Source organism: Falco rusticolus, chromosome 15 (genome assembly GCF_015220075.1).
Source record: "Falco rusticolus isolate bFalRus1 chromosome 15, bFalRus1.pri, whole genome shotgun sequence".
In the NCBI taxonomy this organism is placed as follows: Eukaryota; Metazoa; Chordata; class Aves; order Falconiformes; family Falconidae; genus Falco; species Falco rusticolus.
Genome location: NC_051201.1, coordinates 14,898,198 through 14,913,247, shown reverse-complemented (window position 1 = coordinate 14,913,247; position 15,050 = coordinate 14,898,198). Strand labels below are relative to the sequence as shown.

The 15,050-nt window shown below is 39.1% G+C and overlaps 1 protein-coding gene across 7 annotated transcripts in view; it reads right to left on the bottom strand.

Moving 5' to 3' along the window:
- The window catches only part of PHKB (phosphorylase kinase regulatory subunit beta), an 80,088-nt gene that overhangs the window by 18,169 nt on the left and 46,869 nt on the right, over positions 1-15,050 (bottom strand). For all 7 annotated transcript variants that reach the window (XM_037409176.1, XM_037409175.1, XM_037409178.1 and 4 more), the window contains 7 exons: positions 13,422-13,516; positions 6,223-6,278; positions 5,927-6,020; positions 3,369-3,452; positions 2,800-2,904; positions 1,867-1,949; positions 1,694-1,784 (listed from right to left, as the gene is read on the bottom strand). In XM_037409176.1, the coding sequence (XP_037265073.1) occupies positions 1,694-1,784; positions 1,867-1,949; positions 2,800-2,904; positions 3,369-3,452; positions 5,927-6,020; positions 6,223-6,278; positions 13,422-13,516 (608 nt within the window). The remainder of the gene's footprint in view (positions 1-1,693; positions 1,785-1,866; positions 1,950-2,799; positions 2,905-3,368; positions 3,453-5,926; positions 6,021-6,222; positions 6,279-13,421; positions 13,517-15,050) is intronic.

Below are 15,050 nucleotides of genomic sequence, written 5' to 3'. Positions count from 1 at the left end.
TCTGTTGCACTGTGAGATGACTGAATGTGAAAAAAACCCTGCTTTGCTCTTATTGCTTGGGACATTCAGTCTTTGACTTCCACATCTGCTTGAGCACATGACAACAACGAAGGTAAAAATCAAAAGAGCTACGAGTCTTCTACGCATACGTATTTTTAAATGAAATTAGATCTTTGTATATTTTACAAGGAAAAAGAGCATTCACAAGTTGGGCACATATTTTCTCTCTAGACACGTTTACACATATGCATCTAAATGAAGCAGCTGAACACAATTCACAGATTCAATAGATATTCTGTTGCAACAGATGAATTATTTAAGAAAACGCCAGATATTAGACACATCCCTTATTGTTTTCCCAAATCCTCCCCCAAAATGATCTGACAGCTGTGCCGTAAGATAGCGATTACAGTTAAACTGATGGAGAAAGCACACCGTATTCTCCCAGTAAACGCACTGACCACCAACATCTACCACTGGCCTTACAGCCAAACAAACATTTGTTTGCAGTTTTACCATGTACTCTTTTTAATGGAGAGCCGATAATCAACAGTCCGGTGACTGTCAACATCTTTAACACTTTAAAATTACTAATTACTTTTTTTTTTTAAAAAAATAGAACCTTTCCAGAAGGTCATTGAGTACAGAAGGGGAAGTTCACTCCCTGATGACTGCAACAGTGTAATGCTTAAAATAAAGGACGCAAATAATGTGTCCTATTTTATATACGTGTGGTTGGAACTTGATGATCTTTAAGATCCCCTCCCACACAAACCACTCTATGATTCTATAAATTTGAGAAATTTCTTGCCTGATGATACATACGTTTCATCAAATGCAAGGCAAGGAAGTCACTGCAGTTAAATTAAAAAAACCCAAACAAACCACACCAACAAGCACTGTAGGCAAATGAGAGGTTTTGCATGGACACTAATGGCATTTGCTACACGCAAAGTCAATGGTAACAGGAGAGGCTACATGACCTACACGTGGCCAGTAGCAACACATAAATATTTGAAAGATTACAAGAATATCTTAAACCATTATAGCGATGACTATTTAATCATCAGCTGGGACAAACGACCCAGCTCTGCTACAAATTCATGATCTTCAACCGTGTCTTTGCTCTTTCTCTTACAAAAAGAAGCATTTTTCAATAGCTGTATACTAAGACTAACCGGCACATGTAAGTATCTAAAACCAGCACCTGACTCAGTAATTTTCACATTTTAATAAAGTGACATTCCTGCTTTAAGATTAAGTCAAACAGCAAAGATGTTAGAACCAGATGTTAGTTCTTTTAAGAAATTTAATATATGTGAAGGACCTTTCTTTCCCTGCCTCAATGAGATAATCAAAAGAAATCTCTCAACGCTTGACATTGTGGATTTATCCTTCAATGGTAATTTCACAAGATTGTGGAACAAAAAAAAAAACAACCAACAAAACTTTCTCCCTTCTGAAAATTCTCTATGAAGATTATAACTTTCAAAAGACTCATCAAAAGAAATTAAAACAAACCCATGTTTCTTTTGAGATAAACCAAAAACTGCACCAAATGTCTTGGGTCTTGACTCCTTAATTTGATGACACTACATAAAATACTTAGAAGTCACATGAAAAACAAAAGTAGTAAAAGTACACGTACCAATACTAGGAGGTAAGAACGCAATGTTCAGGAAAATCATCATACCTGTACTCTGTCGACATGAACTTTCACTCCTCCAACAATTCCCTTTCTAAAGGCTGCCAACATATCTAATATTGGATTGAATCTGCTCCCTCTGAAATTTGAAACAGAACTCCATTAATCTTGTAATTAGGTAAATACCACATGGCAAACGGTGCTTTTCTCTCTCTCTCTACCTTATATTGTCTTCACGGATAAGTACAACGAATAGCGGACGGCCGTGCATTTTCCAGTACTGCTTAATGAACTGCAGTGCGTTCTAGGGAAGAAATAATACCTTAGTCACACACACACACACACACAAACCCACCAGAAGACCCACCAGCACGTGCCAGAATACACAGTGCAAGATATGAGAAGAGCCATCTTAAAATAACAGCACCGAAAACCCCAACAGATTAATAAAACCTTAGCTAACGAACCACTAAGATTTCTTCAGCAAATACAGGTTGCTTTCAAGCACTGCTATTTCACAAGTTTTCTGAAAATACTTCTAGCACATATATTGGTCACAGACTGAACCGCCGGAGCGCGGTGTACTGAGCTACGTGTGATGACCCCGCAGGCACGCGTGGGAACCCAGGGCTTGAGCCACAGGCTGCCAGGGGGCAACAAGCTGTGCCGCCTCTGTGCGCTGGAAGTAGCTGCTCAGAAACTGGCAGCCTGGTGACAGGTAAGCTTTGCACTGCTGCCTGCCTTAAAAGTTAGGGAAGGAAGGTGATTCTTAATAGTTGTGCAACGTCAAGTAATTTTTCCTCCAGGTAAAGGCCCTCCTATATTCCTTGAAGGCCAGTCTCGCTCTGCCTTTCAGCCAAGACCCTTTGTTTTCCCAAAGAAACAAACATGATAATTTGCTTGCCCCATGGCAGCATTCCAAACCACTTCTGGGTGAGTTTTTTTGTCAGACAGAGACACTCCCTAGAGCTCATACTGGGCTGACAGGATATTCATCTTAATACACTTTGCAGCATAGACGGCAAGCTTATTTATACGTTAGAAGAATACACACTACACAGTGTTCCCCTTTCAGTCTTCCATCTCATCAAACTTCAGTTTATTCTGCTACAGACTCTATTGTTGTCAGTTTCTCAAAGTTATAGATAAAATACCTTAATGTCATCAATCAACATCATAACGTCCTGAGACATGTAGAAATCACTTAGATCAAAAATGATCGAGTAGCAAACTACAGTCTTTCCTAGTATTCGATAAATCTGTTGAGAGAGAAAGCTTCGGTTAATCTTCAAAATACCTGAAGCATGAAAGTAGCTAAAAAGAAAGGTCTTTTGAAACTATTGAAGTAATAATCAATGCAGAACAGCTGAATTAAAAAAAAAAGTATTTAAGATAAACCCAACATATCTAATTATAGGTACTCTGCTTTTTATTAGGTATGCAGATCTACATTCTATTTCCCCTAAAGCTGTTCACTTCATCACCACTCAGCCTGTTTTGGCCAAGTGTTACCGTAATTGGATGTCCAGGAAACATGAGAGTTTAATAGTAAGACAGAACATGCACATTTGTAATAGCGTAACACATTACAGGGACTTTAAAATAAGATATATGCGTAAAATCAGATTACATTTCAATTCTGTTTAAAATCATACAGAGCCCAACTCAATGTTTTTCTGAAATACACATCAATAACAATAATACAAAAATGTCCTGCAACAACCTTTGATGTTCCAAGGCATCCGATAGGCCTGTCCGGTCTTCCAGATAATCCGAGTTTGTCATTGACCCCCAAATGGAAGTACGCCTGCGAGAAAGAATCAAGCAAACTGAGGAGAACCTAGATAAAAGCCTTCCTTGTGCACTCCGCTTTACGCTCGATAGCTTTTTATTGCTGTCAGCTTGGGGCCTTCCTGATATTGCCTATGTTTCCTCATTAAGACAAATAACTACTTAAAAAAAGAAAAATAACACGTTACCTACATCACCTGTTCATCCAGACTAGACAACTGTATTTAAGTGGGACGGGGACGCAGACATCAAAACACTAACAGCTTTGAATACCCCATCTACACATAACAAACCCAAAAGGATAGTGAACCCCTTTTTGCAGTAGGTAATGGAGACTAAAAGAATGGCAGTAGGCATCGTAATTTGACACTAGAAGGACCTTCATTCTGCTATAATGTAAGACATAAAACGTTTTCTTAACAAAAATATTTGCTTTATCTTCAGACCTCGTGTTCTACAGCTGCTAAAGCAGCCTCATCTGCTGTAACAGCTTTCCAACTTGATCTGTTACAGTCAGAACCTCAGTTCAGATTCAGCACCAGAGCACCTGAACAAAAGTACAGTTTCATGTGAGTCCAGCTGCTCCAAGCAGGTTTTTTTTGCATTAAAATGCCCTTCAATTCTGGAAAATTAAAGTTGCTAGTAGCAAGGAACGGCTGTGAAAGCAGACTGGACTGTTGGGTTGATTTATGAGAGTGAACCAAACTAGAGCGATCTTTCACACCATCTGCTTCTGTGTTCTGTTTTTAGTCTACGCCTATGGAGTATTCTGCTATTATCTTGTATAAATGTAGCAGAAGTATAGTACTATAGTGCTTTTTCCTATATATTGCATGCATCTTGTTCCATTTTCTTGTTTTCCTTTTCTTCCTTTTTTCATTCCGTGCCATGCCCCGGAACCACTTTGTGGACCCCTTCCCACGGCCCCCAGTCCTACTCTCAACCCTTGATTTTCCTGAATCAATTCCTTCCCCTCAGCCATTTGTTTCTTTTTACATGACTGTTTTGGACACATGCCTGTTTATGAGCCCAGAGGTTTAAACTGTTGTCACGTGCCACCAGACCAATTCAAAAGCTTCTAATTAAATGTCATACTACTGAGAATTGACAGCATCGGAACAGCAAATATTGAGATCCATGATCTCTATGGATCAATACTCTTTTCCCCAAAATAGAAACCGCATGAGCTTCCCCACCCCACAAAGGATGACAACTACTACCAGGGCTTCCTTGCTTATTTGCTTTTTGGTTTGTGTTGGGCTTTTGCACAAACCCGGGGATTAAACCTCAGTTCTCATAATGCCCCAAACATTTTCATTTCTTCAGCTTCACAGCTACAGCACAACTTCTTCTAGAAGCCCACTGTTTTGCCTCAGACAACTTCATGTTTTCATGACATTCCTTTAAAAGAAAATTTTGAGGAGGCAGATGTACCTATTCACCATGAGTATAAAGAAAATGTCAGAATTACCAAATGTCTCACCAGCTTTGGAAAAATAATCCCTAATACAGAAATTGTCACAGCTAGGAATTTAGCTGATTATTAATAAAATTAATGCAACTTTCATTTTCTTCATTGTACGAATTAAAAATTAATAAAACTTAATGAAGGTGTCATCTTTTTGTCAGGGAGGCCAAAGAAACAATGGACAACAGCAGCGGGTAGCTTGAAGCACGTCTTCAGCGTAGCCAAAGCGCTAAGGATATAGTACTAAAAATGACTGAACAACGAACAGGATGCTGAAGCAGACCAGTATGGCCCGCAGACCATTCCTCTTCGGCTGCTGGCCTCCCGTGGCATTGACAGCTACCTAAACAGCTGCACCTAAGCCAGCATCAGCCGTGAGGCTCAGTACGGGCCAGGGCTTTTCAGTGAAAGGCTGGGGCACTCCCCGCGGAGCTACCTGCCTCTACAGCAACAGGGAACCCGAAGCCTTCACAGAGGACAATGAGGCCACTGAAGATGTCTGTCGTCCCAGTAATTTTTGACCACAGATTTTGAAATGTGCCGAGTTAAAGGGGTGTTTAAACACCAGCCTTCCTGGGTATAATTGACCCAAAGGACTTCTAAAAAAAAAAAAAAACGTTACAGAAGGGGCTGCGCTATGAAATACGATGGATGGTTTATGCCTATTGCCTTAGTCCACTTCTTTGACTATTGCACATTTGTTTGTTTCTCCATCCAGATTCATTTAGTCTACTGTGCTATTACTAAAAATGTATTATTCATTCGATATTCTTTGAAAGTGACTCAAGTCATAAGCCTAATTAGCTTAACACAGAACACCTGGGCTTCAGTGTTTCACGGAAAGTTGTAGCTAGGCATGTGTCACGGCCCAGCGTCAGCATATCCTGCAACCAAATTAGAATAACACAAAAAGGTAGGTAACAAGCCAAATGAGATACAAATCTAATAGCTTGATATAAATTCCTATTGTTACAAAAGAAATTTATAGATAGGTAAATAATTTTAGATGCAGAATTCCTTACTTTGACAAGTTCTTTTTGAGCCCATATCTGAATTGGTTCCACCTGCTGCGGGGTCTGAGTTTGGATTCCATAAGTATTCAGAAACACTTGTAGGCTACAAATGAAATAATGACAAATTTAACGACAAACCACAGAACAGTTAGCTTGAACAGGTATCTTGGCAGCAGAGACACAAGCAGCAGTATTATATTCTACGCTTCCTTGAATACCTTCAGCAAATTTAAGATGTCTATTGTTCAACGCTTCCCTAATAATACACATTCTTTACAAAAGCAATTCTTAATAAAATTACTTACCGCTGACTTTCTGCTATGAGGGCCACATGTACTACCAAATCATTTTCTAAAGGACCCTAGAAAATAATGAAAAAATATTTATTAGCATTGCTAATTATATATTTTGTTAGATAGAGCATGAATAGTGAAGTGACTGTTTAAACAATTAATGAGTATGACAGACATCACTGCCTGCATTGCTTTTTCTTACTGTGCAAACAAACCAAAAGAACACTGGATGAAAACTTGTAAATCTCAAAACTCTGGGAAGATGTTCCTGTCAGTAATAGCCAGCAAGATGCATTCTGGAGAATTAATAAAAAATAGGTTTCTGGGAATCACTTCCACTGTTCGGTTTGTTCATTTTTTTTAGGTTTTTTTTTTCTTCAATTTTAAAAAAAAAGTTGGAAAAAAATTTGCTTCATACAAAAATATAGAATTTATACAATCAGTGTATTTCTTTTATGCCTGATACGACATAATGTTTTGATACACGTTTTTGTAAAAAGTGAAATAACCCAGTTATTTGGGTAACCTTTGTTAAATATTAACTTCAAAATAATGAACTGCTTTCAACCCTTTACTCTGAAATATTTCAATCAGCTACTTTTTACAGGTATATGAAAGATACGTTACGTTTTACAGGAGACAGAAACATTCCCTTCCATTATTTGTAACACAGATACTTCATGTTTGAAATAAATACTAGTATTTTACATCAGGAATCCACGCAAATAGGAATGAATCCTAACAAGGTGGGTGAAATCTTGGTGTGACTGCACTCCCTAGTTCTTGCAATGGCAATTCGCCTTGCCTTTCACTGGCAGCATGCATCACTAGCTAAAAACCAAGATGTCAGTTATTCCTTGCTCATGTCTTCTCTACCATTCAATGACTGCAAAATCAACAGAACTAAAAGCAGCATATGTTTGCATTCCCAAAATGCTTTTTGTCTACTTTTGTCTAGAAATCACCAGAACGTGAACGACAAAAGTTAAACACATCTTCTATCAACTGACTATATAAAAATACAGTGTTTTCTGTGACAACGGATGGATAGACATTGATAGAATAAAAAGTTCAGAGTGAACGCTTGCTTGTTCAGGCATCTGTGAGCCTTGGTATCAAGTTAGAGCTGATGGGTTTCCAGAAGGTCTTGAGAACATTCTCCCGAAAGCCTATCAGCACTGCATTTCTGCTAAAAATCTTTTGAGTTTTTGCCACATGAAATAAGTTCGTGACAAAAGTACATGCACAAAGAGACCAGACTGAGAAGTCAAAAAGTTCAAGTGACATTAAAAGATCTTCCTCCTCAGAACAAGGTGATCATGCTTTCAATTGCATCTATACAAACAGTAAGAAAACTCAAACCAATTCTCTACTGTAGTCAGTGCATTATGTTTATAAAACAAAAAGCAAAGACACCCCCATCCCAAAAACGTAAGAGCCCTCTCCAAGACTGCGCTGATTTCTAGACAGCCTGTGATCTAACTTGCGGAGTGGCCTTCAAGTTAAGGCTTAATTATTACTGTGTTAATGGTGAACTGAGTGGTACTGTGTAACCACAGGCTGCAAACCATACATAAATCTGCGCAAACAGCATCTTCACTGAAGTACTTCCTTCTCCGATACCGGTACTAACGCCTCTCGTACATAAACGTACCCAACGACGCTGGCTCATTTATGGCAGGCAGTAAGTGGTGGTTCTAACATGGGCCATAACTAAGCAAATGCATCTGCAGCGCCACTGGCACAACACAAAAACCTGTGTGAAAAAATAGCTAGGCTTTCGAAAGTCCTGTGGAAAAATGTAACTGTGATTGCTGGGCGGCTACAGCATCGCTCTAACATTGAACAGAAAGTTACTTTCATTGTCACTTAACATGTCAAGGGGCTGGAGGATCACAAGTCGTGGTCTAGGGAAACACAGATCAACATAATAGATACAACACTACTCCTGAAGAAGTGTGTCACCCTTTCCAGTAACGATAGCAATATATAGCACTTGCTATATATTATATATAAGAAATGCGTAAAAGCATTAAACTCCTACATGTCCCGCTACATAAATCTTGCAGTTAAAAGTTCCATTTTAACGTCTTTGATTTCACATTTGTCTAATAGCGCAAGCTAAGGTGCTGTTCACACAACATCAATCACCGTCTCCCCAAGCCATGGCAACAGACACCCCCCTGCCTCGGTTCCTCTCCTGCCTTGCATTTTCACATTGGACAATGGGCTGAAGGATCTGTTTCAACTGTATTCTGTATGCTGTGCAAATGATAAATATACCCCAGCGTTTTCAGAAGACGAAGATAAAAGACAGATTAGTTGTTCTTAACAAGGTTATAAACTGCTGGAGGCAGGATAAAGGGAAAAATCCTCGACTCCATTCCCGGCACGAGCAGAGAAAGCAGCTCAACATTAGTCTTTAGCTGCACTCTCCCTGGACAGATGCTATCACTATATGCCTTTCTGCACACGCTCCCAGGAAATCTCAGAACTCTGAAAAAAATCCATTCATTCTGCACACATGAGAAAGTGGGCACAACAGTCAAGAGCACGGATTAAAATGTACCTCCTGGGCCTTCCAAGCGTACGGGGCGAGGTGAGGAAAACAGAAGTAGCACCAACAGAAGAAGTTGTACTTAACCCAACTAACCCACCTTGCTGCTACAAAACTACAACTGCATTGTTACAAACCACACCTGCTTCTAGAAGCGTCTAAATCCGGCTGAACAGTTTATGGTCAATACCACTATCTCACCAGACTTTTTCATTGCAATACCATATGGACACACATGTGTGCCTTAAATTCTAAAATAACATTCAACAATTTTCGAATTGTGTCACCTGTGGTAGACAACTGTATTACAAGAAACGAAAGCAAGAGTGTGCTTATAATAAACATTACAAAACAAATAATCCAATACGATATATCTCTCTAAACCATCAAAATTAGACATGCTCTAATGCTAAATGTAATTTAGGTAGCTGAAAAATCTTAATGTATCTCAGTCTACCTACAATTAGAAATTTTAGTTCCTTCTTCACACGTTATCTACTTCCTTGAAAACAGAAAAAAATAAGCAGTCTATCATTTTGACTGTTCTCTTCCCAAGATCAATGGGCAGAACCTTAATTTCCAGTAACTTAAATCAAATCCCCACAAATGATCACTATGTCTACGAACCAAAACATTAAAAGACCACCGTCATCACATGCAGTCAGAATGTAATGAATTGCCACCCTATACATAGATTTCACGTTAACCCAGAATACAGAGCAGTCTGAGAATTTAGCAAGATTAACATTTTTTGTTAAATGCGAAACTAAGTATAAGACGGCAGTAAATCAGCTTTCATACGCTCCAGTAAAATCCAAAACAAACCAGAAAATCTCCACCCCACTTCATTTCTCAAGTGTTATTGTTACTATACAGGCCCTCTTAGATGCTAAATTCTCCCAAAACAGAACACGACTGAAACTGTGTTATAAAACAATCCCTCCTGGATACGCAGGCAGTAAAAAGAAAGAATAAAACAAGCTGTTCTAAGGAATCCAGTTCTACAGTTATCCCCAATGAAACACAATTCCCTGCGTTATCTCCTTTCACTAAAGTAAACGGAGCATGGGTGATTCCGTTTTGGTTTTAACCCACGAATGGGCTTTAACCTGAAACGCTCCTGAGCATTTAGCATTACAAAGCAAGTTACCAGCGCAAAGGAGAACGGCTCTGCTGTTCCGCTGCCTTCTGCCTTGGAACACAGGGAATCCTGCTCCAGCGCCACGCTGGCATCTCCCCAAGAGGGGACATAGACAGATGTCTTCATGAAAGTGAAAAATAAGTTTTTTGGGGCATTAAATCAGGAGAGAAAACATCTCCTTTTAACTACACACAGATTAAATTAATATTTTAGTATTAGTGGCCATTAAGTTTTTACCATACCGCTCATTTGATTCTAGTTTTCTACGACAGAGACTGTCTTCTTTTATCACATTTTCTAGGTTGAGGGATGCATTCAAAGCTGTAGTTCCACAGTTATAGACAGCGTTTTCATAGCGACTTTGCCTTTGTAGGCCTGTATCGCCATCGCTTGCTTAAATCTACACAATTATGTGGGCATCAGACATACTTTTGTACTGGCACCGAAGCCACAACTAAACCGAATTAATCACATTTTTCAGTGGCAAATGTTTATAGAGATTATAGTCAATGCAATCAAAGCACGAAAATATGCCCACATGGAAAATGCATTTATCTAAGAAGTATTTCCTCAGCACAAGGCTTCAAATAAAAATTTTAAAGGCCTTCTCTTTGGTACATCACCTTCCAAAACACTGTATCTTGACAAACTTTATATACATAGGCATCTGAAGTTTTTACATATCCTTGTTTATTCCTTACAGGAATGAAATCTAAAAGTAGTAATATTTTTCTGTTCAACTTAACTGAATCGTTCTTTAGCTACACGGAAAAGAGAAGAGAAAGAGAAGAAATTGGTTTTGATTTCCGAAGACATAATTGTAGATGTACTGTATTCTCAGTGTGCACTTTATTTTTAGTCATCTTCCTAGCACTTCAAGGCAAATACTAAATACCGAGTTCTCCTAAATTATGCCATTTTAATCTAATTGAGCTAATCAAATATTCAGACAAACTGTTTAAGCAAATTTAAAATGTGGATCGAAAACAGTCAAGGTCAAGACTCTCAGCTGGAACTCGAAGTGTGCTGACTTCAACTGCACGCCTCACGCTGACGCCCCTGCCTCTGCCCTTCCTTCTTTAACCTTCTCTTACCGACGACCGATGTGAACTAACATCTGTATCAACAAACTTTTGCCCTAATACTACTGTAACAGTAAAACGACACAAAATACAGCAGCGCCTGTTTCAGTACGAACAATCCCGATGGAAACCCACACGCGCCCGGTTCGCACCGCAGGGCCGCTGACCATTCCGGTCACCACTTACACGTTGCTGCTCAGAGCCTACAGCGACAAAGGCCTGACACCACAGTCTAGAATTCCCACTAATTCAGATGTGCTTCTCTTCCTTCTACCCCACGCCGAGAAGCACGTGCAGTATCTCGGATAGCTGCTATAGCTTTGCTTACACAGCAAAGAAAAGCAGGCACAGTCAGCTGCAGCAAAGCACCACCGTCACGGGGAAGAACAAAGGTGTAAGCGGACCCAGGCAAGCCCGGAGCTTGCCTCTCTCTTCATTTATTTACCCTTCCACATATTGCCGCTGAACAACAAACAACCCATCTCACAACCTCTTGCATACAAAAGGACATGCACAACTACAGGAACTGCTAAACGTATCGATCTAAGTTAGATTTCTGTAAAGATTTTTAGGTTTAAGAACAACAACAACAAAGTAATCTTATCCTCTCTTGATTTCTAGCTTTGAAACACAACACTGATCTTGTTCATCAGAACATGCTCAAGGACCACGCTGGGAAGGCGTTCTCTTTCTCTTACCCTGACAACAAAAGCATTACTTATCCCAAATATGGGAAATTTCTGCCAAGGGTTTAGCAAATTTAAGCAAGTAAAGACAGCATCTAAAGGGAGAGATCAACACGCATGAGTTCCACCAAGTTGTCCCAGAAGAGCACAATTGCTCTTTCAGATAATTCTAGCTAGACAACTGTTGAGCGCTGGAAGACCATGACGACTGCATAAGCACTTGAGAATGACAAACCATCTAGTCTGGTTTCATTTCTAACAATGACAAAGCTTTTTTTTTCTTTTTCTTTTTCTTTCTTATCACTTGCAGATAAAGCAAAATATTGAAATGTTTAAGTTATTTCAAATTCTTCCAACACTGTTGAGGTTTTAGAGTCCTCATTTCATTCCTGAATTTTACCAGGCAACTGCATTTTACAAATTAAGTTCTTTATTGACCCACAGAGTGACACTGAAGGAGTCAGTTATGAGAAAATAAATTATTGCTGCATTATTTATGATCTCTTTTGGGAGACTCTCAGGGCAGAGGCTATTTCTCTCTGAAGACCTGGAAATTCCCTGTCTTATAATGGGTACTCCACAAAACTGTAAAAATGCTTTTCTAGTAAAACATTTCCCAGTGAGTCATGCAGTGTCTTTAGAACAAACCATCTTCTTCAAAGTGTTCATCTGTGGCATGTCAAGTCATTGGTTTCAAGAACCAAAGAAAAAAGCCAATTTGATGGGCTGCACGCAGCACTGACTCGCTACGGGCTGCTTCTAACGGCACTCGTAAAGGGGCACGGGGCTGCAGCAGCTCGCAATTTCTGCAGCATTCATAATCCCATGATGTAAGAACAAAGAAACTGGGAACAAATAAAGCCACTGAGCTTTCATTATCTCATGTGCCCATGGCAGAGGTGCTGCACCCTGAACAATGAAAGTCTCATTGTGAATGAGACAATACCCAGGCACTCGGATTACCGCGGTAACCAGAAATAATAGGAGACAGGTTTCAAGCAGCATTTGGATAGAACAAGGAAAAACATTGTTCACTTCTGATCTTGGAATAAACCTTAAGATAAATGCTTCCTACTTCATGCCTCAATAACACATCTACAATGCTGAACACGGAACTTACCAAACACATATTCCTTTTACCAAGAAATAAAAAGGTCTCAGCTAAACATTTCCATACCTAAAATTCTTACCTCCTTAATAAAAAAAAGTCCCCTACCTACAGGCCGTGTTTCTGTCTTGTTATCCTATCTACTGCAGATTTGAATTACGATGTTTCAAGCACTCCCCATCCCTGAGCGCTCATTCCTGCTGTGCATTTAAGCCAAATACAGGAGCTCATGTACCCACCACACTCTAAAAAAGAACCTTAGGAGCTCTAAATACAAAAGACATTAATATATTGAAATGGTAATTATTTGGAAAGAACTAGAACAAGCCTGCTTTTTGCTTGCCTTCCTGACATATCTTACAACTCAAAGAAACATACCTATCTATTATGAGCTATTTAAACTTACATTTTATGTATCTTTTTGATTGCACCACTTAGTATGAAGGCAAACGTGCACCACTTTCCCAAAACTGCAGATGTTATAATCTCCCATTTAAAAGTAATCCTCCATCAACCAAGCAAATGTACATACACTTAAGATTTCCCTAGCGTTTAAACTGGAATATTAGGAAGCCATATATAACACATAGATAACAAATTTTCAGTAAAAATATTTTAACGCTAAGCTTATGCTTACCTGATTTGAAAATCTCATGCTAACATTCCGCTGATCTTGTGGAGGTACGTAACGTCCAATAGGGTCAATATCTTTAGGGCTTACTAATTTGTCAGCTGAAAGTAAACAACAATATATAAAAATACTGAATGACTTGAGTACTTTCTGCAGCTTTTGTTAAGGAGGCATGTGAATGTATTTTACGCAGTCGGTTCTGCTGCTATAATCTTTGTTTCAGATCAATGATTTGCCGATCTAAAGGATGTTCTTAATTTTAAAACTGACTCAAACATCACTCTTGCTACAGCTGATTATAATACTATAGTATACAAAAACAATCTTTTATTTTTTCAGAGAGATGTGTTAGAAAAATATAGGCAGACAACAAATTCCACAACAACCAAGTAATGTAAAAAGCCCTCAAGCCACAACCATGGAATTATTCTGGAGCTTTAACTAGAGACTCAATGGTTGCCATCAAAATTTTCTTAGCTTTGAAGAAAAGCAGACAGCCTCTATATCAAGGTAATCACACAACTATAAACCTGAAAGGGACAAGGGATATCAAAGATACCTCTCACTAGGATAGCTCAAGAAGAAATAGTAAAAAAAACCAATTAAAAATATTTGAAACCTAGCAATTTCTACCTGGAGCTTTTTTACATGTATTAAAAAAAAACCACCAAACAAAAAACCCAAAAAAACAAACCACAAGGCAACAAACCTAAAATTCCATTATTTTAAAGTTCTCCTGAAAAAAATTAAGTACTCCAACAAAAGTACACTATGAAAAAGTTTCAACAAATGGCTTGATTAAAGATTCACAATCTACTGTGAGCTATTATGCCCTGCAAAGAAGCATTTTCATATCAAAATGACATTTTGACATGAATCTGTCCAATCTTTAATTTCTGCTACAGGGGAGGTCACAGTGAATTTTCATTTCTCCTATATACAAGTCAAGAATTTTGCACATATTCTTAAAAAGCTCTATACTCTAGGAAATCAGCTATTAATCTAAAGGAGAAACAACTCACGACCTCATTAGCTGAATTCAGCTACAACAGAAAACCAACGCTGTCTTGACAAGAAAAAATGTTTCTGAATACTACACTGTGTAGTAAATTAAGACAGCAGTTTATAAACTCAAAACGTGTCCTGGCTCAAGCTTAACAGTGTTAGGAAAGAAGAGAGAGCAGAATAGACGGTGCAGTGGGAAGAAAAGGCATGGGCAGACAAGGACGGACGTGGCTGGGCAGTTCACCGAGGAAGCCTGGAAGGAGCCCGCTGCTGCCGGGAGCTCGGCCAGCCACGGTCAGCTACTACAGCCTGAGACCGTCTCCTGTCCCCTGCCTTCTGTTGAGGGAATGCTGCCGGCCTCCTGCCAGGAGGGGACCCTGCCGCCTGCTCTGCCCAGTCCTGCGGAGTCACGATCCACGTACAGGTGGTTATGTTAAAAAACAGAAAGCAAAGCTCGATGATGAAAAATTACCACAGCCTATTTCTTAATATACGGACACATGAGGTAACAAAACACATTTTAAGGAAATCAGTCATCTAAGCGCCAGTCCACATGGTCAGACTTCTTACGCTGGCTAAAGGCATGGAAGTTACTTAATTATTTGTGGTACTGTTGATGTTATAAAATTG